We start from the raw sequence: 24,535 nt of genomic DNA, 5'->3' as shown, positions 1-24,535 counted from the left end.
CCCAGCTTCAGTACTGTGTATTATCAACCAAAGATACTTCACACCAAGTCCCTCAGTTGTACTTCAATTGTGCCTGAAGATCTACCCTCCCTGGCATTACTGAGGCAGAGCATAGTAGCCTGGGTCTGGGATACACCAATTAGATTTCTTGTTCCTTCTTATCCCCGTATTGTGCTTGATGGTTCACCTTTTGCCCATAGCTAGCTTTTCAGAAGTCCTCATCTCTTTTCTTCCCTGCCTCAACTATGGGCCAGACAGCAGCTTTGCCCTCTTTTCTGGACATTGATTTCAGCCATCTAGCTACAAGAAAGCCTCAGCAGAGACCTCTAAGCAGAGGTCACTATCTCTAGCTTCATATGTTGTTTGTGGACTAGGTTTACGGTTCAGCCTAATGAAAAGAACTTGGTGTTAACCTCAAGGGTACAGAAGGATGGACAGTCATTAGTGGGAGCCTTCTGAGAGTGCTGCATCTCAAGCACTAGAACTCCAGGATGGAGACAAGAGGAGGACTTTGTCATGAGACTGGGAGAGAGAAGGAGATTTAAAGACATAGGAGTTAGGGCCTCTAAGGGCTATATACCAAATATTATTTACTGCAGCTCAGGGATGAACCATACTTCCATTTTATTTTCAATTTTAGGACTGAATAGAGTTCAGAGATATCTCTCCAGGGAAGAAAAAATGGACAAAGCACAAGTAGGCAAGCCAGACAATCTAGACCTACCTTTCAAGATAAGCACAATTGGAGTCCAGAGCTCATGAGGGAGGAAAAGAGACTTGGGGTGTTAGAGGATAGATTCCTAAGGAAAGTGGCAAGACCACAGATAGACATCCATGAACTAATGCTGGGTAGAGAAGACACTGAGGGGAAAGACACCCTCTTCCTCATGCTATCTCCACCCAAAGCCATTTTTGCAGTAGGAATGGGAAGGGATGGTGACTGAGCTACTGTCACCTGTCCAGAAGTCACTGTTATGGTAGCCAGGGAGAGCCAGACACTAGAGAAGCTTGACATAATTTGCAGGGAAGAGTCCAAAGTGACCACGGCAATGTCCCCGCCACCAGCCCTCGTCCACCATCTCGATGTCAGTGATGATGTCATCCGGATCAAAGGAAAGCTCATCACTTCCCTCTGGGGAGGAAGGAAAGGGGATATTAGGATGAATGGACAGACAAGGATACCTCTGTCCCTCCCTGTGCCCACTCTCAGCCTCAGGGAAGGAAAAAGACCTGGTGTCATTGATGCCAAGTCCAGGCCCTCCCTGCTCCCTTTCCAGTGTATCAAGGCCCATTCATTCGGTCTGTTTCGAACATACCTCCTTGGTAGTCATAAAGGGCCACAGCTGAAGTCCCACTGACACCAGGTCCAGCAGGATTGCCTGATGATCCTGCAGAATGAGAAACAGGAACAGGGTCTTCTGTACATGCCGAAGGCAAACAGAGCCTGGTGGGATGTGGGAGATCTTCCTCTTCTTTTATCCCCTTAAACTTGACTGAATTCAGGAGCTGCTTCCCTCCTGGTACTCACCTGCCTGGGTAGTGGGGAAAGAAAAGTTCTCAGGTTCCAGCACGTCCTCATAGTCACCCTCTGCTTCATCATCTGGCTCCTGCCTCCGTACCTCCTCCACATCCTCATAGTCATTCTCAGGCTCAGGCTCCAGATCTGGTGCTACTTCATACACTGGCTCTTCTTCCAGCTGGAAGACTTCGGGTGTCCTGGGGGGCAGTGCTGGGGGCTCTTCAGTATCCTGAGAAAAGACAGGGGAGAGCAAGATAACTTCCTTAAGGAGACTTGATGAAACTGCTACGACCCCACTTTTCATCACCCTACTCCACTGTCCAGGTAATCGACTCTTCAGAGACTCCGCCTGGTGTCCAGGTTCAGTCTACAACCCACCCACACACTTCCGCCCTGAAATGACGAGGGAACTGTAATAGGGATGAGGGGAGGGAAGTGGAAGACCAGGAAAATACCAAAGCTAGTGTATGTTTTGGGCATTCCCCATCTAAGAAAGCAAGCTGCCTTAGTTTTTCTAGGACTGCAGCATTTCCAGAATGCGGAACTTTTTTTTTTTTTTTTTGTGGGTCATGGGGCTTGAATTCAGCCTGGGCTCTGTCCCTGAGCTCTTCAGCTCAAGGTTACCACCCCACCCTTAAGCCACGTCCCACTTCCCATTTTCTAGATGTTAATTGGAGATAAGAGTCTCGGTTCTTTTGTGCCCAGGCTGGCTTTGAACCTTAATCCTCAGAGTTCAGCCTCCTGAGTAGCTAGGATTACAGGTGTGAGTCACTGCACCCAGCTTCAGAATGAATGAGGCAGTGGGGCGGGGGAGGAGAATTTCTGGAGCTCTACTCACCTCTGGGGGCCCCTGCTGGATGGGCAGGGAAGGCACTGGGCATTCCTTGCTAGTTCTGACAGGCTCAGGTTCCGGCAGTGGGTGACTCTTGACTGGGGGCCAGACCTGAGGGGCAAAGCATCACTATAGTGAACACTCCTCATCTTCATTCCTATGCTCCCAGGAACACCTCATCTTTCTCTCTGTCAATCTAAAATGGAATTCTATCTAAAATGGATAGATCCTAACCTGTCACTGACTAGCTATAATGGCTGCTGATCTACTACCTATCTGTTGCACCATTTAACCTTGTTTTTATGTTGTCTTTTTGGTGATATTATGAGACCCACAGACTGAATAGTTCTTCCAATAGGTGCAACATACTCTGCTTACTATAGGGACGGTATTTGTGTTACTCCTTTGCCAATCATTTGGGTCTCTGAGGTTCCTGTCTGGACAAGAATTTCTGGATATGGACCCGAAGGTCCAGGAATTTACCTCTGAGGAGATTTTCTTGGGCGATGGGGCGGGTGCCACTGGTTCTTCCACAGGCATCTCCAACTGCTGAGCCTCACGGCTCATCTTCACCACCACCTTCCGTTCCTGTTGCTGCCTGGCCATCTGTTGGGCCTTCTCGTCTTCTTCTCGCTTCCTTTTGTCCTCAGCCATGGACTCAAATTTGGCCTTCAGCCCCCGGGCACCACTGGAAGCTGCAGACATAGGAGAGGAGAATAGGATTGTTTGTGGTAGGAAGTGAGGAGGGGTGGTGGTGTAGGAAAACGGAAGAATCTGTTAAATAGGGAAGAAAAAGAGGTGAGGAGGTTATGTGAGAGAAAGGTAAGGAAGTAGTAGTAGAAGCACAAGAGATGTCATAGGGAAGACATTTTGGCCCTAAAACCTAGGACCGCAGCCTTTGTCCTTTTCAAATGATCAGCTGTGTTCTCACCAGAGTCCCCTTCTGTTTACAATCCATAACTCTGTATGCCTCTAGCTGCCACCATGCTTTGCCTATCTTTCCCAGCTGTCCTTTCCAAGTAGTTCCTCTCCTTCCCTCCCTGTGTTTTCTTCCTCTCTTCCTCTACATCCATCCCCCATGCCACGCCATCTCTCTTCCACTGGGTTTGTCATTTTCCAGGAGTTAGCATCTGGGGGCATGAGGGATCAAATCTTTCTCAGATAATCAAAGTAGTTAAAAGTCATTCAGGAGACCATAAATTATAGAGGAGGAAGAATCAAAAGAGAAAGGAGGCAAAAGATCACAGTAGAGTGAAACAGACTCACCAGCCTCTATTGGTGTCGTCTTCTTATAAGCTGAGGTTGGAGCCTCCATGTCACTGAAGCCCACAGCACTCTGCAGGTAGGAAAATGGTGTGTGGAGTTGTGGGCCGGGAGGAAGTAGAGAGCCCGAAAGCAGTGTTAGGGTTGGGGCTACTCTTACCACATTAGTGCTCAGCAGTCAAAGAGTATCCTCCAGTATTGTTTTGTGGTAGTAAAGTGCATAAAGAAACTTGAGGGCTCAGTTTCCCTTTTGGAAATCTCAATGTACTTCATGTGTCTCTAAACCCAGCTGTGTAGAATGTAAGGGGACCCAGGCTAATGTGGTATGATGAGTTAGTATATGGGAACTTGGTGACATGGACCAGGAGGAGACTAAAGATAGGGCTAGGCAATACCAAGCAATTGATGAAATTTCACGGCTATCATCACCTTTCCCTGGGAATCTGTTCCTCATCTTCAGCTTCCCTCTTCCTCCTCTGCCTCCTCCTCTCCCTTTCTCTTCCTCTGTCCTTTTCCTCCTTTTTCTTCCTCTCCCTCTTTCCCCTCCCTCCCTCTTTCTCTGTGTCTCTCCTCTCTCAGTTGAAGCTCTGTCTGTGGAATACAAGCCCATGGGATAAGCAGACCCCAGAAAGACAGGCATGGGACCCAGCTTCAGTCCCATCCTCAGCATCCCCTGAGCACTTTACTGCCCTCAGGGAAACTTCCCAAAGCTTCTACTTTTACCTTATCTACTCGGTCTTTCTGGATTCCATACTGGCCGCCAAAACCTTTGGCATAATCTGCAAGACAGGAAATTCCCGAAGTCAAAGCAGGAGATCATAATGCTGGGAAGGAATGGAGAGTAGGAGCTGTGGGTAGGACCAGAAGACAGGAATGTGGAAGATCTCAGAGATTAAGAAGGAAATGGGAGAGTTGAAAGATACTGAGAGGCATGGATTAGAAGGAAGGGAAAGGAATGGGAGAGAAAATTTAGGAGAAAATGGAGGAAAGAGAGAAAGAGGGAAACAAAAGAAATGAAGTAAAAAAAAAGAAATATTAAAAGAGACAGAGACAGGGAGAGAGAGAGACTGAGAGAGCAACAGGAAGAGTCCTAGCAATCTCCACTGTGTGGTCATGGCTAGCCTGCTTCTACCCCTCCTCCATGTCCTCATCTGCTTGACTTCCCTTCCCTGCCCTGATCTTGATCTTGTTTCCACCTTGCTGTCTCCTTTCACCCACCCACTCCCTATCCTTACCTCCCCTTGCCCCATTCACTACATACCTCTATACCCCTCTGGGGGGCTTTGGGTTGCCCCCAGAAAGGAAGGAAGGGCCCTGTGACCACCTTCCTCCCATCCCCAACTTACCTCTCTGAGACTCATGTTTCTCTGTCTCTCCCTTGTAGTCATATCCCAGAGCTGCCTTGTCTCGTTTATCCTTCTCCACTCCATAACGGCCACCGAAGCCACGAGAGTAATCTATGGTAGAAGCGTGGTCATGAGTGCCCAGCCTCTGCCCACAGGAAAGTGTTGAAAAGAGGAGTCAGAAAAATGGATGCAGAGTGACAGGGCCTGCCAGTAGCGAAAGGCTATTAGAGGTGAATCTGTTCACTCTTTTCCTCTCCCTCCTCACTTCCATTTCAAGATGAGAAGATTATTCACACACACACACACACACATACACAAACACACACACACACACACACACACACACACACACACACACACACACAGCAAATACATGTGAAATGTATACCTTTCCTACTCCCAGATAACACATAGAAATGTCAGCTAATATATATCCCCTTTTTAGGTTTGTTTTTTGCTAGGTCTCTTGGGGCTTGAACTCAGGGCCTAGGCTTTGTCCCTGAGCCTCTTTGTGCTCAAGGCTAGCACTCTACCACTGTTTCTGAGTATCTCTAATTGGAGATAAGAGTTTTGTCAGCCTTTCCTGCTCAGGTTGGCTTAGAACTGTGACTCTCAGATCTCAGCCTCCTGAATAGCTACAATTACAGATGTGAGCCATTGTAAGCTGTGGCTTATAACATATGTATTTTTTAAAGTAATAAAGATCAGAAGACAGGATGAAAGAAATAAATCTTAGCTTGAGAAAGAGAAGAATCAAAACTAGTATGTATGAGCATAACTGCCAGATAGCAGAGCACAGCTTTTTCTGACAGATTCCACAGCTGAGTCTGAGAAATGAAATAGATACCATATTTGGAAGAACAAAGCTGAGAAAGAATATCAAGAACCACAAGAGGAGGAACAAGACAGCTGAAAAGTGTGGTGAAACAGAAACATGAAAAGTTACTCGAGCAGACTAGTTCTGCAGCTTAGATTCTCTCTCACCTAGAGGGGGTGAGGATCTTGAGGTACCCCTATCACAAGGCAATCCAGGTGATCTCTGTTTCTGACTAGCCAGAAGACATAGCTGTGGAATAAATCCTGTAAGCATCAAATCTATGTACAAAGATTTACAGGTATGTGACTTCTTAGCTTGATAGGTCAGCATGAGAGAACACAGCTTTTTATTCCCCCATATGTCAGCCAGTAGCAGCAAGGCAACATCTTGTGAGAGGGGCTTCCATTTTGAGACTAAGGGATTCTGAATATTAGATTACATTAGCTGCTTGCAAATCGCCTTCTGCCAGCCAAGCCCTGGCACTGAGACAAAGAAACAATTGGTCATCAGTGGCATCTGTAGCACCCTGCCAGGGCCCAAGTGATGCACTGTCCTCAGAGGTAGATGTGGAAAGAGAGAGTCCACTTCTCTATTTAATGAGAACAGTTTCACAGCTATTTAAGAAAAGGAAGACCTAGGTTCTGCTGGTAGGGAGTTCTGATTACAGAGGAATCAGTTTGCATTGATTGCTGGCAGGCAGCCTGAGTCCAGGCAGGCTTTGGGACTGGCTGGAAAATAACCAGTGTTTGGTGATGGAAGGGCTAAGATACCCAGCCTGTGCCAAGGAAGCAGGCTACCATCAAAGAGAGAAATTGAGTAGGATCTTGATGAAGGTCCTCCTTTGGCCCTTAATTTAGGCAGCCCTGTCCATAATTCCCTGAGGACTACTTCAGAAAACAAAAGATCTTGCTGTGGCTCACGCACACAAGTTTGGCAGAATCAATGTCTTCAAAACAGCTATATTACCGAAAGTAATCTACAGATTTCGTTCAATCCCCATCAGCGTGCAAATGTCATTTCTCATAGAAATATTTTTAAAAATTCATCCTTAAAATTCATATGGAACCACAAAGACCCACATAGATTAAGTGATCTTGAACAACAACAAAAAAATGCAAAAAGTATCACAAATTATACTACAGAGTTATAGTACCACAAACAGCTGGGTAATAGCACAAAACAGACAAATGCAAACCAATAAACAGAATAGAAGACCCAGAAGATATAAATTATCATAGCTACAGATATCAGACTTTTGATAAAGGAGCCCAAAGGAGAACAGACAGCTTCTTCAACAAATGGTGCTAGGAAAACAATGCAGAAGTCCCTTGCCCTGTCAGAGATCTTAATGGAAGACCTGAACGTTTGAAACTACTATAGGAAAAAATAGGAAAAAAACACTAGAGTGTATTGGAATATAGGATTGCACCAAAAATGAAAAGCTATTAGCAAAGTAAATAATCACTAGGCTGAAGAGATAGCCTGTAGAATGAAATAAAATATTTGCTACTTACATATGTGGCAAGGGATTAATAACCAGAATATTCAGGGAACAAAAAAAACCCCTCAACCCTCAAAGAATTGACAATCCAAATAATAAATGGGCAAATGAACCAAATAGACAATTCTTGAAAGAAGTACAAATGGTCAATAAATACACAAAGGAAAGCACAGTATCCCAGGCCAAAAAGGAAATACAGATGAAAATGATACCTTACTTCAATGATACTAACCATCACCAAGAACACAAACAACAAATAGTGATGATGATGAAGGAGGGAGATCTTACACACTGTTGGTAGAAATGTAAACCAGTGTAACTACTGTGGAAATCAGTAAGGAGGCTCCTCAAATAACTACAGATAGAACTACCTGTGATCTGGGGCCGGAAGTTTGGCCTAGTGGTTAAAGTGCTTTCCTAGCATGCATGAAGACCCGGGTTCGATTCCTTAGTACCACATACATAGAAAAAAGCCGGGAGTGGTGCTGAGGCTCAAGTGGTAGAGCTCTAGCCTTGAGAAAGTCCAAGGACAGTGCTCAGGCCCTGAGCTCAAGCCCAGGACTGGCAAAAAAAAAAAAAAAAGAACTACCTGTGACCAATGATGTGACTCCTAGACATGTAATAAAAGAATGTGATCCAGTGCTGTGACTCCTGGACATATAGTGAAGAATGTAAGTCAGGATTAACTTAGGTACTGACAATCTGATGTTCACTGCAGCACAATTCACGATAGCCAACCTATGGAAATAGCCCAAATGTCCTACATCTAATTATTAGATCAACTAATTATGTGGTATACTTACATAGTGGATTATTATTCAGCCACAAAGAATGAAATTATATCATTTTGGGAAAAAATAAGTGGAACTGGAGAATGTCATGTGAAATGAAGTTAAGGCAGGTTCAGAGGACAAAGGTCACATTTTCCCCTCATGTGTAAGCTAGACCAAAAAGATATACATATATGTAAACATATAGAAATTCATTACCTATAGAGAAGTGTTTAATTGTGGGACTGTCTGAGTAAGAAAAGCAAATTCATAGAGTAAACATACCATAGTATATCCATGAATGAAGATGGCAAAATCAAACTCACTGAAAGCCTTGAATAATTGAGGATGATGGGGCTGAGGAAAAGGAGAGGAAAGGATGGGGCAATCTGGTTAAAGTACATATATATATATATGTGTGTGTGTGTGTGTGTGTGTGTGTGTGTGTGTGTGTGTGTGTGTCAAATACCACAGTTGAAATGCCTCTGAATAACTAGCATACAATAAAAATAACAGGAATGTAAACCAGGTCCTGTTGGGGGGTGGCTAGTAAGTGGGAGTGGCCATGGTGAACCAGGAGGGTGAATGTCATCAAAATATTTTAATGTGGAAATGAAACAATGAAGCTATTTGATGAGTTTGTGAAAAGAGCAAGGGTGGAGGAATAAATTTAACCAAGGTAAATTCCATATAGGGACATGCCAAAATGTAACTCAGTTGTACAACTAACTGATGTTATTAAAAAATGTCAAGATAGAAAATGCCCAAGAATTTCCCTAACAAAAATCATGTTTGAAGATGAGTAGTGAGTCTCAGATAATAAAACGTGCATCCTAATATCACAAAATATCAAAGACCAAAAACCTTTAATCCTTATTTTGTGCTAAACTGACAACAGAAATATGAGAACAATAAAATAATTATCTTCAATGAGACTGAAGGAAAATATGAGAATTGTTGTAAAATAAGCACATAGTTTAAAGATGATGGGTTCCTTCATAAACTCTCACTCTGCGCATTATCGAAGGATATATGTCAGCAAGAAGGAAATCAAAGCAAGAAGAAAATAAACAATACAGTATAATAATCAAGAAACTGCAACAAACAATGGTAAACTAGGTATTTGGTAATTGTTAATATAAATAAACATTAATTAGATAACATTCATTAGTTTTTTTAGGGTTTTAAACTATAACCAAATACCAGTGATAGTATGGAAGGTAGAAAGAATATAATTTAAAACTTCTCAATTTCTGGCCAGGTGCTGGTGGCTCACACCTGTAATGCTAGCTACTCAAGGGGCTGAGATCTGAGGATTGCTGTTCAAACCTGGCCCAGCCAGAAAAGTCCCCCAGAGACTTTTGTTTTCCATTTAACACTCAAAAACTGGTAGGGGCACTGTGGCTCAAGTTAGCTTTGAGCACAAAGAGATTCAGAGACAGTGCCCAGGTTCTAAGTTCAAGCCCCCAACAACAAAAACAAATCTATATTTCTCATATTGTTCAGAAAAAGATAGATAGTGATTAAATTTAAGGGATTAAATAAAACTTGAAGGGCTGGGAATTTGGCCTAGTGGTAGAGTGCTTGCCTAGCATGTATGAAGACTTGGGTTCCGTTCGTCAGTACCACATACGCAGAAAACTCAGAAATGGTGCTGTGGCTCAAGTGTTAGAGCTCTAGCCTTAAGGAAAGCCCAAAGATTGTGCTCAGGCCCTGGACGCAAGCCCAGGACTGACAAAAAAAAAAAAAGAATATGCCAAAAATGTGAGGAGCTGGGTTATGGGACTGAAAAATGGTTTGTTGGCCAGGATACTCAGGCTGAGGCAGAGTTCTTACCTTTTTGAGATGTGTGTTTCTCCACTTCTCCCTTATAATCAAAGCCCACCGCTGACTACAGAAAAGAGGATTGAGAATTAGTTCAGAGTAAGAATGGTGGGTGTTCCTCCTCCCCCTCTTATCTGTACTCCCAGCTCAGCCCGGGAAGTAGATTTAGAAGCCCAGCTCTGGAAATAAGGAAACAGCATCCTGACAGGTGCTACCCAGAAATAGGCATGGACATAGACAGTCTAGTTCCAAACCTCCATCTCTCCTATTGAGCTTTATGCATATTCCTTAAAATTACTGAGCGCTGGTCTCCTCAGATATAAGGTGGAGAGAGGCATAGTTGCCTTTCCTATCTGACTGAAAAATAACAGAAATAATGAAACGAACAAAGCACTGAGTCACTCAGTGAATTAGTGCTTTCCTTCCCAGATAGTTCTCATAAAATTGAAACAAGATAACAGGTAGAAAATTGCCATATAAACTGAAGGCTCCATACAAATAATTTAGTTCCAAATTGTTTGTGCTGTGCCTCTTTGATTTCATTATTTAGCAGTTAAAGCACAAAAATGAAGATTTGGATGGGACTGGAGCCAAAAGGAGAATCCAGCTCATCCCAGGATCAGGTAACTAACTGGTTAGGGACCCACCTTTACCTGGGAGCCCAAATCCCATTCACCTCAGGAACTGTGTTTTTTTGTTATTATTGTTGTTGTTGTTGTTTTGCTTGCCAGTCCTGGGCTTGAGCTCAGGGCATAAGCACTGTCCTTGGGCTTTCTCAAGGCCAGAGCTCTACCACTTGAGCCTCAACACCACTTCTGGCTTTTTTCTATGTATGTGGTACCAAGGAATCGAACCCAGGTCTTTGTGCATGCTAGGCAAGCACTCTACCACTAGGCCAAACTCCGGCCCCTGGAACTGTGGGTTTCTCAGCCCAGTGGATGTTTTACATCTTAAGAGCTAACTGGTGTATACTCTTTCTTGATTTACATGACACCCAGATTGTTTAGATGATTGAACTTGTGCTCAGTTAAGCAGCATGCAGGCAAAGCTACTTTCATACAAAGGATTCTTTATAACAAGAGATTGTTGTTACCTTCTGTGAAAAGAAACATTCACCTTCTGTAAACACTGTAACTCTAATTAATTGCTTTATTTGACTTCATTGCCATAGTAATAACAATATTTAAAATGATGTTTTCCTGAAAAAGGCATAGGCACTTATGAAGTTTGAATGTTAGGCTAAAACTTCATAAATGTGCACTGAGAGCTTTGGAAAAATCACTCTTAGCTCTGCATTCAAAAAGTTATAATAATTTCAAATAACTAAATGAGGGGCGGGTGGGGGGAGGGAAATGGGGACCAAGACATGAGAAAAGGTGTCAATGTATGTGAAGTAATGCACCTTCTATCCAGTGAATAGAATGTAACCCTTCTATTAACTACAATAAAAATATATGAAAAAAAGTTATAATAAAAACCAATGGTGGCAAGCCTGTAATCTTAGCTACTCAAGGGGCTGGGATCTAAGGATTGAGGTTTGAAGCTAGCTGAGGCAGAAAAGTCAGTGAAACTCTTATCTCCATTTAACCAGCAACCAGTTGGAAGTGGGACAGTGGCTCAAGTGGTAGAGCATCAACCTTGAGTGACAAAGTCAACAGTGCCAGAACCCAGAGTTCAAGCCCCAGTACCAGACCCAAAGAAAAAAGAAAAGAAAAAAAAGCACAGTGCATGAAACTCATTGTTTAGAATTAATTAAGGAATTCATTTCAGTGCAGATGAACCCAAGGCTGTGCACACTGTCCACTATCTCCCAGCCCTTGCACGCTGCACCCATGCCTTAGAGCTCTGTTTGTGTGTCTCCAGCGCTGCCAACGAGAAACGTCCTGTGGGAAGTCATGCCAACTATCCTGGTGATATGGCATGTCCTGACAGCAGCTACTTCCTCATCTTACACCCAAGGAGCCTTGGGAGGACATAGGAGCATGATGCGGGGACATCACCACTTACCTTGTCTGCTCTGTCCCTCTCAACTCCATATTTGCCCCCAAAGCCTTTGGCAGCATCAGTCTGAGAAGAGTGTTTCTCCACCTCAGCAACATACTCGTGGCCCACGGCGCTCTGAGGAAAAGCAGGGATGGAAAAGCAAAAGGTTAAAAAAAAAAAGACTCAAAGATGCAGGGGTGGAACAGACTGTCAAATAGTCAAACGCATCCTGTGTCTCTCTAGCCTCTGAAGGTATGGCCAAGGAGCATGTGGTAGAAGAGAACAATGGCTTTTGCTGGAACCTTCATTGCTGATCCTCTGAGCACAATCCTCTTAGGGTGCCACTGTTCCAGCTCTCACAGAAATGCACTGGCACCCTGGATAGAAACAATGTGGCCAGACAGGGCAGAAACAAAAAGAGATTCCAAACCAGAGCATGGAGTATCCATATGTCACGGAAAATAGCAAAAAAATTAAAGGGGATTGATGGATTCATGATTGGAAGGGAATTTTTCTCTAAGTCAGCCAGATGTTTTACTCCTAGATCTTTGGTCCTGTTTATAGCCATGTAATGTCAGAAGTGAATTCTAAGCTTTTCTACAATATATAATATACAAATGTTTTCTACATATATATAACATATAACATTTATGTGTATACATATGTGTGAAAATCTTTCAAAACATCTAATGATTCTGATTTTTTTGCCAGTCCTGGGGCTTGAACTCAGGGCCTAGACATTGTCCTTGGACCCTTTTTGCTCAAGGCTAGAGCTCAGCCACTTGAGCTGTACAGCACCATTTCCAGCTTCTTCTATGTATGTGGTACTGAGGAATCGAACCTGGGTCTTCGTGCATGCTAGGCGAGCACTCTTACCACTAGGCCAAACTCCCAGCCCAATGATTCTAATTTTTTTCCCCCTCTTCACTTGTGCTCTTGATTCCTTACTATAGGAGTCAATGTGCGGGGCAACAGTAAGCCAACTCTTCTTTTACTTGATTCTGTTTTCTGCCATCTTTATCTTGTGTGTTTAGATCAGGAAAAAAAAAAACTGATACAAAAAACATGTGGACATTCTGATTTCAAACCCTGAAGACTGTACTTTGAACACCTTTTAAACCATAAGATCAGTCCAAGTTAATTAGTTAACCAATTATTTTCTCTCTTTCTACTAACCTTATCCATTCTGTCTTTTTCTACTCCAAACCGACCTCCATAACCGTGGGAGGCTTTGGGCCCAGATTCCATCTCTTTCTTCTTGAGAACATCATGCTCCTCAGATACTTTGCTTCTCAGTTGGTGGATGCTGGAAGGAACCACAGACTGAATCTCACCTCGCACGGGGAGCTCAGTGAAACTACTCTCCCAGAAGAATGTAAATTCTAAGGTCTGGTGGCCAATTTTCAGCTCTACCCATCCCTGCAGAGTACCGGTGGTAGTGATGGTGCATATGATGGCACAGCATGCTTTACGAGAATTTTGTGTACTTTTTTGGGAGTCAAGAATTAACATCCTCTGACCCCTAACTTCCAAGACTGATAATGCCTTAGAGAACCAATAACAAAAAAGTCATAAAAAATCACTCATCCTTAGGTATTATAGTAATTTAAGTTCAGATAACTGGTTTGGGACACCGCATCACTAAGATAAGCAACACCGAAAGAGGCAAAATTGGCATCCTCTCCCTGCTACCCTTTCTTCTTTTGATTAATTCATTCATTAGTCTAGTTTGAACTCAGAGCCTTGTACTTAGTGGGCTGCTGTTGTATGATTTTAGCCATACCTCCAGCTTTATTTCTTGCTTTTTTTTTGAGGCGGGGTGGTTTGTGGGGCTTGAACTCAGAGCCCACATACTGTCCCTGAGCTCTTTTGTTCAGTGCTATCCACAGCTCCACTTACAGTTTGGGAGTGGTTGATTGAAGATAAGAGTCTCATGGGGACTTTTCTGCTAGGGTTGGCTTCCAGCATGTACTCAGATCTCAGCCTCGTAATAGCTAGGATTCCAGGCTTTCACCACTGGTCCCCAGCTGCTGCTTATTTTTTGAGATTAGGTTTCAAACACTTTTCTGCCAGAGATGGCCTCAAACAATTATCCCTCTGCTCTCAGCCCTCCATGTAGCTAGGATTACAGCTGGGAGCCACCACTGTCTGACTACTTTCTTCTTTACCATGGTGACCACAATGCTGAAGAGATGAAGTGCTAGCTCAGCAACAGTGCCAACAGTGACAGTGAGAACTGATACTTGGACACATACGGGGTCCCTTGGGACTCAGCCACACACAGGCAAGGGAATCCTAAATAAGAAATTTAATTTTCTTTTCTTTTTTTTTTTTTGCCAGTCCTGTGCTTGAACTCAGGGCCTGAGCACTGTCCTTGGACTTTTTCAAGGCTAAAGCTCTACCACTTGAGCCTCAGCACCACTTCCGGCTTTTTTCTATGTACGTGGTACTAGGAATCAAACCTAGGCCTTCGTGCATGCTAGGCAAGCACTTTAACCACTAGGCCAAACTCCCGGCCAGAAATTTATTTTTCAGCAGCAAGGACAACCAGTGATGTTCATGGGACTTCACTAGGCAGAACATGCAGTCACACTGGTTATGGGTAAGAAAGACAATCTCACAGCATCAATTCTCTTCTTTCATGGATGAACAGATCCTACTAACAGCCTTGCAAGATAATCCACTGAAGTGCCTCTCTCTCTCCCTTCCCCTCTCTCCCTTCCTTTCTCCCTCTCTCTCCCCCTCCACCCACCTCTCTCTGTCTCTCTCTCCTGGTCTTGAGGCTTGAACCTTGAACTCAAGGCCTTGGCACTGTTCCTGAGCCTCTTTGTGCTCAAGGCTAGCACTCTACCACTTGAGCTACAGCACCATATCCAGTTTTTTTCTGGGTAGTTTATTGAAGAGTCTCATGGACTTTCTGGCCCAGGCTGGCTTCAAACTACGATCCTCAGATTTCAGCCTCCTGAGTAGCTAGGATTACAGGTGTGCGCCACCAGCCACAGGTGTGTGCCTGGCTTTTTTTAAAAGCCTTCTCAGCTTTAGCCACAGTTAATTTTAGAAAACTGGCTATGAACCAGGTGAAATTAATCTAAGTGTTGGAAGAACCCGCTGTTCCCTCCTCTGAACCCTGGGGCAGCTGGGAAAGCAGAGATCCTGTGTTGCTGGTTCACATCAGCAACACTTTAGAATGGTCTGTGTGACAAAAGCAACTTGGTCTAAGAACACACAAATGTCTATCCACTGTTTCCCCAATGCAGTGCTGGAGATGCAGAATGAAGAAAATAGGCGAAAAACTGTTTTTAACTGAGGAAATTTTGCAACATTGTGTTAAATGGATTGCAACAATATTAAGAGTTTGAAAGAATCTTTTAGAAAGGATTAGACAAATGCTTCTCAGGAATGTGTACGTAGTGGTTGAGACAGAAGAGCTCATCAGAGTATTATGCTAATGGCTGATATCATTTCAAGGAAAAAGTAAAGAAAACCAATTTCAACCAACTTCTTTAGGATACAGTTGATTTCATTCAGAATCAATTTTAATATGTGATTCCTGTATTTGGTACGTATTGAAAACAACTTCTGAGTGTGTAACAGTGTTAGTTCTGAGGACACAACAGTAATAAAGATAGAATATGAAGATAGTGTTCAGATGGAAGAGAGAAGAAAAGCCAAAGTCACAATTGTTCAATGTGCTACATGTCATATGTAAGAAACCTTTGACACCCAAACCCAAATGTCTGCTTTAAACTTACATTGATAAAACAATGCAATTAATGTAAATTAAGTAAAATCCAGTCCCTTGAAGATGAGCTAAAAGGAAGGACAAGGCGTTAGGGTTTTATTAAAGTACAAAGGTGTCAGGCAGTGGTGACTCTTGAGATCTGTGGATCACAGTTTGAAACTAGCCTGGCCAGAAAACTCTGTGAGACTCTTATTTCCAATTAACCACTAGAATACTGGAAGTGGTGCTGTGGCTGAGGATGGTAGAGCACTAGCCTTGAGCTGAAGAGCTCAGGGACAGCATCCAGGCCCAGAGTTCAAGCCCCCTAACAGACAAATAAATATATAAATAAATACAAAAGCGCAAAGGTGAGTAGCTCTGCCTATAAGGCCCTTATTGTATGAACTAAAGTGTGTCCATGAGATGGGACTGACAAAAAATGGAGGGGGGGCTGTTAATTACAAAGAGGAACAGGAGACTATCTTTGGCAATGAAAGTATTCTGTATGGTGTGTGTGTGTCCATGTGCCACCTGTCCTGAGCCTGACTGCTGTCCTCGAGTTTCAGTGCTCAAGGCTAGTGCATTAGTAACTTGAGCCAGAGCTCCACTTCCAGCTTAATTGGAAACAAGAGTCTCACAGCCTTTCCTTCGCAGTCTGGACTTGAACTTCAATCCTCAGATATCAGCCTCTCTAATAATAAGAATTACAGGCATGAACCACTAGCATCCATCTAATAATCTATATCTTAATTGTGTTGCTGGCTACACATATGTATTATTATTCACTAGGCATTACTTTCAATTTTTTTACTTATAGTGATTGTACTTTGAAAATGTGGATCTTTTAAAAATAAGATAATACATATTAATTGAAGGGGAAGAGTTATGTACCTTCACAGAGATTGTTGCTTATGGCTATGGATATAGTGTGTTATTAATACTACCATATAAGACACTTACTGATCCTAAATAGGACAGCAGCTTTAGGAATAGTTAATATCTTAATTTATGAAAATATTTACTTTTCATTTCAGCATGAGAATGAAAATGTTTATGTTTAGTAGACAGAAGCAAAATGATACAATGCTTAAAACTTCAACCCATAGAAGCAGCCTGAGCTGAATTCAAATTATTACACATATATCCTCGAACAAATGGTTAAACATCAAGAGTGGATATCTGCTCAATTTCTGTGAAATCAAGATTATCACATTATCTGTGATTCAGGGATAATTGCATGACATTAAATATTGGCTTTTGGGCTGGGAGTTTGGCCTAGTGGTAGAGTGCTCGCCTAGCATGCATGAAGACCCGGGTTCGATTCCTCAGTACCACATACATAGAAAAAAGCCAGAAATGGTGCTGAGGCTCAAGTGGTAGAGCTCCAGCCTTGAGAAAGTCCAAGGACAGTGCTCAGGCCCTGAGCTCAAGCCCAGGACTGGCAAAAAAAAATATTGGCTTTTGTTCTTGTGTTATAGACATGGCTCCACCAACAGGGTTGGTTCTATTATTTCTAGTAATGTAGGCATATAGATTGAGTGGTGACATTTGTTTTCAGTTCCCTGAGCTGGGGCCAGTCGCTAGATCTCCAGAGTTTGACTTCATTACTCTTAGTAGTAAATCATTTGTCAAGGTATAAGAAAATAAGACAGATACAGATGATTATCACTCATTGAGAACCTAACCAAAAGGCCAGCCAGATTTCATCAACTACAGTGCTGTTCCAAGGTTAGTCCACAAGGAACAGTCTTGGTGGCTCATGTCTATAATTCCAGCCTTTTGGGAAGTGGAGATTTGGGAGGATCTTAGTCTAAGGCCAGTCTTGGCAGAATTCGCGCTATCTGAAAAAAATAAAGTGAGAATCTAGTTGAAAAAACAAACTAGAAACAGAAGGCCTGGGACATGACGAAAGTGGCAGAGCTCTTGCCTAGGATGAACACGACCCTGAGTTTACTTGCCAATACTGCAATGGGAAGAAAAGTGTACTCCATGAGCCACATCGTTTCTCCTTGCAATCAAATAAGAATAAAAGCTGGGGAAATTTTCTATTTCCCTGTTAAAGTGTATTTCCCAACAATTCAATTTTACGAAAGTAGTAGTGTGTGATAGGTTGAAAATGACTCCAAACCCTGGTCTTTCTCCACAGACAACTTAAGCAAAACTGTCAGAGAATAATAAGGACTCTTTATAAGTTACAGGAGAGGAAACCAGGGAGAATGAGTAGGAAGGAGTAGAGAAGAAGAGAGGAAGAGGGGTCAACAGCTCTTGACCATTTCCTTATACAATTGAGGGGGGACGAATAAGATCAATTTAGCTCTTCAGTGAATCACCACGTCACTCCCACACTGCATTTATTTGTGACAAAGCTGAAAAGAAGCACCATGCTGTCGAAAAGGTAGTGAGACTAGTCAGACTAGTGAGAACCATAGTCACTTCCTATTCCGGTTTGAGTCAACTTGGCTCAGCAGCAACTCTTCTCTAACTTCCCCCACTGCTCCCAACATCTTAACTATTCCTACATGACCAGGAAGGCTACCTTAATCTGCCCTAGCTGGAGAGAACCCAGGTGACTAGAGATCAGACACTAGAAATCCTCTCAACATCTTTGTGATCCAGATGGAAACAATGAGGACCAGAGAGAATACTTGTCAAGGTCACCGGATTTGCAACCAGTAGAAGGCGGGCTTTTACACCTTGGTGGCTTGGTAAATGGGAGCCAAGTGAGCTTTTGTGCACTTATCTCCAATATTTATTTTTACTGGATATAGATCCAGTTAGATTAAGAAGAAGATAGGCAGGGCTGCCACATTATACACTGGCAGGGAACATCAAAGTGATACATACAGTGGAGTTGTGCAGTACAGTCATTTGGGTAAAACATCACCCAGAAGAAGGAAGGCTGTTCTCTGCTACATGTTTTGTTAACATTAATTTCACCATGTATGTGGTTTATAGATACTTTAATTGTTTCTTTAGTTACATATCATTTGCTGTGCTTATTTTGCTATGAATATTTGGCATTATGATACTGTCTAAAGCAAAGATTAGGTAATCCTCAATAATCCATAGGAGAGATGAAGAGATCCTAAAATTAAAATATATCTCTCACAGAGGTCCTTGGGTATGACCCCAAGTTTTTTCTTCTAGTATTAGGGAGAGATGGTTTCTGGCAAAATGAATACTGAGCTATAATCTTTCTGGGCTTGTTTGCACAGGTGGTGCCTGTCACTTGAGACATGTCTCCAGTCTGCCTTTTGCTGGATATTTTGCAGATGGAATCTCAGGGACTTGTTTGCCCAGTCTGACTTCAAAGCATGGTCCTCAGTTCACAGCTTCTTTAACAACATTACAGAGATGAACCACTGATGCCCAACTCCAAAATATTTTAACTAATAAAATGTTCAAATTGCAAATCTCTTCTTCTTCTTAATAATAGCTTCCAACTTCTGTCAATTAGCCAAGTAAAAATTTATATTTTAAGTCATCTGGGATTAGGAGCTGATCTTGTCCTCTTTACAGCACTTATGTAAGAGTTCTTGTGAGTCCATCTGTTTATACATATATGAAGAGACAGATGAATGACAACTATATAGATGATTGGTAAATCATAGGTAGGTAGTTGGTAGAGTAGATCAGAGAGAGAGAGAGAGAGAGAGAGAGAGAGAGAGAGAGAGAGAGAGAGAGAGAGAGAGAGAGAGAGAGAGAGAAACGCTCAATATCTCAGCCACTTCCTGTTCAATTCCTACTTCCCCCCACTAAAGAAATAATACATAGATTGCCCTGAGGAAATAGAGTTGTCAGATATAAAAGGTGATAGAATGTACCACATAAAATGGAAATGCATAATAATACACTTAGAAACAAATACAAAGATGCACAGATATGAGCACCCCTTTTTCTTCCCACATACTCCTGACTCCCTGAGTTGTGTTTGGTTTTCAACCCACTTTCTCCTATTAGGCCTTTTGGGACCTACTTGATGTGCTCTGTACGCCCAGAACCTTCAATGGTCTTGGCTCCCCATCGCTGCTCCTTCTCAGAGATGTCATTCTGGAGAAAAAGCAAACAAACCCAAAACAGCATTCAACAATAAGTGTTGGCAAGAGCTATGCCACATTGGGTGGAGTCACACAATTGGCATGCATATTCTTCCTGACTCCTGCATCAAATGCCTCTCAGTCCTAAATGCTTACTCCTTCCAAACCCATGTGGGAATTACACAGATGAGCTCTCTCTGTATATCTCCATCACTGCTCTTTAGCCTTTCCTCTTACCCCGTCAGGTCTGCATCATCTCAGTCCACTTAGGTCATACCTGTCCAGCCCACGCATGGATTATAAGCCAAAGGTGATCCAGGGTTTACCAGCTTCTCAACTTCAGCATAATCTGTCATGGTTCATCATTCATGAATCATACTATCAAACACATCTACCCCCGTTCCCTCTACCCCTGGGTCTTTATTACCAGCTCTCATGCATACCCCACTTCAGATCTCCAAATGTCCTCTGCACCCATCCTGCCGTGATGACTATCTCAGACTTTATGGTCTTTTATTGAGCCCCTTCACAGGTCACAGAGAGGGACAAATGCCCTTTCCGTGGGCCCTTTTCTTGCTTTACACACAGTTGCTTCCATACTCACCACAAAGTCAGGGTCTGTGTCCCAGTCATCGCCTTGCGCCTCCACGGAAACAGATACATCATGCCCCACGACAGACTTCCACATCTGAGAGGGACAGACATTAGGAATGACTGAAGACACACACACACGGCAAACTCAAGTAGTAAGAAAGTAAGAAAGTTGAAATGAATTCTAGAGTTTACTGCTATCTTTTCCCTAGGCAGAAAAAAAGAAGCTGAGACAGAGCAAATAGGTTTAGGATGTTTAATTCTGCTCAGTTAGAAGAGGAGTTAGTTTAACACTTAAGAAAAATGAATCTGGCCTATTCTTATCTGAGTCTGGAGAGACGTCCTCATGGGTTGAGGTAATGCTAAATGACTTGGGTGAGAACACTGCTCACACTTGTGTCCAGAAGCCAGGTGATGGTTTTTGAGTGTAGTCAGTGAGAAATACTGTAACATCTATAGAATTATGATGGCATTTAACTCATGTGACTACATGGGAATATTTTTAAAGTTGTCAAACATATTATTGGTGTAGTTCCTGACAACATGAACATTCCTCTCCTACCTAGTATCTGTTTAATTATATTGAGAATTCTTTCAACTCTCAGTGGAAGCCCTGTCTCACAACCCACTCTAAGGTGAGCACCTATGGCAGTCAGCAAGGGCAATTAGCTGAAATTCCTGTAGTAACAATTCACGAGAACACACTATTGGCTGAGAATAAGTCATTTATCACTTGCATCTTAAAAACAGTTCAACTCCATTTCTCTTGAAGATAAGCAGTCAAAAATAGCATAAATGAGTTGTTCCTTATTTTTGTACATGAGAAACTATTTTGTCTTTATCAACAAAATAAACATTAAGGGACTATTCGGAGAACTGGTTTGAAGGTACCAAGCTGTTATTCCTCTGGGGCATACACAGGATTCCACTGGCCCTGTCAAGGGTGCACGAGGAAGAGCTGCCCAGTTGCTCTGCCTCTGTAGGCTCCTGGACACTGGTGTGAGAAGGTAATAACAGACCAGTGCTCAGCTGCCTGGTGCCACTGCATTTCTTGAGTCAGGTACTACTTTCTCATTTCCCTAGGCTCCTTTTTCCCAAAGGGGCTCTTTTACAACCACTCCTGGTGATTTATTGTCTATTAAATCCCTGGTTCCTATTTCTACTTGGAAAATGCAGTTCTTCCCTAATTCATTGAAAATGATCTCAGAGGAAATTCTAGGGTGCTAGAGGGAAATTGGCAAAAATATTGAACAAGTTTGCCTGGTGCAGACTAAGCCACAGATGAGAGCACCTCTGACTTTCCCACTGAGCAACATCTATGCATAGGGGATTGAGACAGGAACAGACTTGCAGTCTGTATCCTTACAGCCCCTCTATCTGTCTTGTCCTGGCTCCCGAGCTGCTCTACAGCAAAAGGACTTTGCACAGAAAAATCAGGAAGGAGAAGTCTAAAATATATTCACAAGCAATAAGGAAGCAATGAGGCTCAATGGCCTCATCTTTAAAAAAAGATGGCCTTATCTTCTTTCCTCCTTGAGATACAAACCTGACTCTCCCATCCACCTTTCACCCTGACTCAGCTAGTAACAAAATAAGCAGAACATTTTCTGACATAGAGACAGCCAAGTTCCACTGACTTGAAATCAGGAAGGCAGTTTTTGCTAACTAGAGAATAATCTGTGAAGCATGTTTCCAGCACATTCAAGGGCTCAGAATGAGGCTGACTTACAGCACCAGTAAAGTACACAAACTAGGAGAAAAAAAAAAAAAAAACCACCCCAAACCCCATGACCACCCAGCTCTGTTACTTAATAAGACTCTGTGGAATCACAGTAAGGGAAATGGCAGAGTGTGTACTTCTTTGTAGTCAGTTTACAAATCTTTACTGAAACAATTTGGCAAATCACCACGCCTTTGATTTCAATGCTAAATGAAGTGGTTAACTAGCCCATAGTTCTTTCTATTTCTAACACTCTGAGATCTATGATTGCAGTCACAGAAAATAGCCCCAGTTAAACAATCATGGCTGCACCGACCCTCCCCTCACCCATCAGCATTTGGTTATCAGCATTCATGTGCATTTGTGGCTACTTCCTGCTCTGTGACATTTCCTCTGTGGGTTGTCTCCTTGCTAGACTGTCAAGTGAAATCTTGGCCTGCATCTCCTATAGGACTCCTTCCACTTCCTACGAGCAGCAGTTCTTGGTGGCCCATGTGGATTATCAAAAGAAACCAGGTAACATGTTGCTGCGCCCGGGTTCCAAGAAGCTACTTAATTGTGCTATCAGGGTTCAGGTTCTTCCCATCTCTTTCCATCTCTAGAGTACCTTCACAACCACTGCATCCAGGCCTTCTGAACGAGATAAAGAGCCTACTAGCATGACCTCCCTCAAGAACTAAGCACCAAACAAGGTCCTCTTCCACTCTTACCTGGTGGTCCCCCATTTTGCCCCACTCATGAGTACTCACCTCTGGTAAGGTGAACGTTGAAGTTCTCAGCTCCTCACGTCCACAAACAGCACCCTCTCTCTGGCTGTTACTTCAGAGCAAAAAACTCTGAGCAGCTGCTTTAGTTCCGTATTCAGGTTTTCTGTCATTTCCTGCCACCCTCTCCTCACAGTTACGGAAGTTTGAGTCAGTTCCTTCTGCTTCAAGCACTTAAATCGGAAGGGTTAAATGCGTTTGGCTCTAGTCTTTTGCAAGATTTTGTCTTAGGGCAATCATCACTTTCAGTTTGTAATTTCATCACAACAAACATCCAACCAGAAAACACCCCAGAGATTGCTCCAGGGTGGGACTCAAAGGTCCCAAATAGGTGTGTATATTTGTGATAGGAAGGAATTTGGAACAGTTACTATGGGCTATAAAAACCAAGAAAAGGCTTGATGGGAAAACTTGATTCCTATAACTGTGAGAGGTAAGTCTTAAAAACAAACACTTCTGGGCCCTAAGTGTGGCTTAGTGGTAGAGTGCTTGCCTAGCATGCAGGAAGCCATGGGTTTGATTTCTTGGTACCACGTACAGAAAAAGCCAGAAATGGTGCTGTGGCTCAAGTGGTAAAGTGCTAACCTGAGCTCTCCTTGAGAATGCTCAAGAGCAGTGCCCAGGCCAGGAGCTCATCCCAGGACTAGCAAAAACAAAACAAAAACCACTTGTACATTACTTCTAAGTGCAGAAAGGTTCCTAACTTGCTTAGGAGCCATGAATTCACTGGCAAAGATTTGGCTCCAGATAGAATGATGAAAGAACCAGATGCTATCGGCTGACAGTAATAGTTCTTTGTGGTGTCCAGTAAGCTCTTTATTAATTTGCTGTCCTTCTCTTCCATCTTTAACTTGCTCAAGCGATTTGGTCAGTGAAATACATCTCTCTCCTGTATGACCTACCACTGAAAGCTTTGTGAGCAGACTTACTGCCTTATACTTCTCCAGTGGCTCCAATGGCAGCTTAGAGCCTTAAGTGACAAATATGCTACTACAATTAAAGGCTCCAATTATGATTTGAGGGACTTGGCATCCTTGAAAAATGTTCTGTTGTTGTTTTAGCTAATGAGAAGTTTTGTGGGGAGAGGAAGAATGTGTGTTATTGGATCTGACTCAGTCTCTCCTTATCTTGATTGCCTGTAGAATTTTGAACTCATTTGCTCACAGGTTATAAATTCAAGGGGTTCAAGCAGAACCAGATAGAATCAGCCCACCACAAGAACACTTCTGTATTAGGAACAGAAAGAGGCTGAGGTCACTTCCAAACCCAAGGGTGCTGTGGCTAGAGTGATTTATCGTCATGACACTACAAAAGCTATTTTAAAGGACAATAAATTTACAGAAAGGGGAAAGTATCTTTTAGATCACTGGGAATCCTAACAGTGTCAAATCTGATTTCATCAGAATGGATATTGTGACACACCATTTAGGAAGGCAGTCCTCTGGAGAAATCACAGAACTGAAAAGATGACACCAAGAAAGTCTCTTTCCTTTGCAAGTGTCCTCAGTTCATTTATTTGAGATAGTAAAGTGCAGTGTGAAGAGCTTGAAACCAGATAGATTTGATTCAATAAAGTTACTTCATGTGCTTTCAGAATGTGGGCTATCTTTTCCCAAGCAACATTTTAACATATGGACATGCTTACCCAATCTGCTCTATGCTTTTAAACTTCCTTTAACCTGTTTTTACCTAAAAGGATCTCTAGGGGCTCAATATTTTCTCAAGTTCTCTCAGGGCAATATATAAGCCTGCATTCATTTTGTACCCCAAGACCAATTCTGCCTTAGGATAGAATTTCTTTTTTTTTTTTTTTTGCCAGTCCTGGGCTTGAGCTCAGGGCCTGAGCA

General features: G+C 42.7%; 1 protein-coding gene across 1 annotated transcript; it reads right to left on the bottom strand.

The window, feature by feature from the left end:
* Window positions 1-600: 600 nt before the first annotated feature.
* Window positions 601-22,869, bottom strand: Hcls1 (hematopoietic cell-specific Lyn substrate 1). The gene is made up of 14 exons (XM_090345525.1): window positions 22,674-22,869; window positions 20,218-20,301; window positions 19,553-19,626; window positions 13,032-13,161; window positions 11,880-11,990; window positions 9,885-9,939; window positions 4,961-5,071; window positions 4,338-4,393; window positions 3,618-3,687; window positions 2,835-3,046; window positions 2,358-2,462; window positions 1,529-1,748; window positions 1,317-1,388; window positions 601-1,132 (listed from the first exon to the last, which is right to left on the bottom strand). The coding sequence occupies exons 2-14, from the start codon at window positions 20,299-20,301 to the stop codon at window positions 999-1,001; spliced, it is 1,434 nt and encodes a 477-aa protein (XP_090201651.1). The 5' UTR covers window positions 22,674-22,869; the 3' UTR covers window positions 601-998.
* Between the last annotated feature and the right edge of the window lie 1,666 nt (window positions 22,870-24,535).

This window comes from Megascapheus bottae, chromosome 1, assembly GCF_031878675.1.
Source record: "Megascapheus bottae isolate mThoBot1 chromosome 1, mThoBot2.hap1, whole genome shotgun sequence".
NCBI classification, from domain to species: Eukaryota; Metazoa; Chordata; class Mammalia; order Rodentia; family Geomyidae; genus Megascapheus; species Megascapheus bottae.
Note: the sequence above shows the minus strand (reverse complement) of the source record. Positions and strands in the feature narration are given on the sequence as shown.

Bases quoted from the DNA above. Each gene is read 5' to 3' on its own strand.
- Hcls1 (XM_090345525.1), bottom strand. From the start codon at position 20,301: ATGTGGAAGTCTGTCGTGGGGCATGATGTATCTGTTTCCGTGGAGGCG. The intron at 2,463-2,834 runs GTAAATTCCTGG...TTTGCCCCTCAG, and splicing joins CCAAGAAAATCTCCTCAGAG to GTCTGGCCCCCAGTCAAGAG. The intron at 1,133-1,316 runs GTATGTTCGAAA...CTTCCTCCCCAG, and splicing joins CCTTTATGACTACCAAGGAG to AGGGAAGTGATGAGCTTTCC.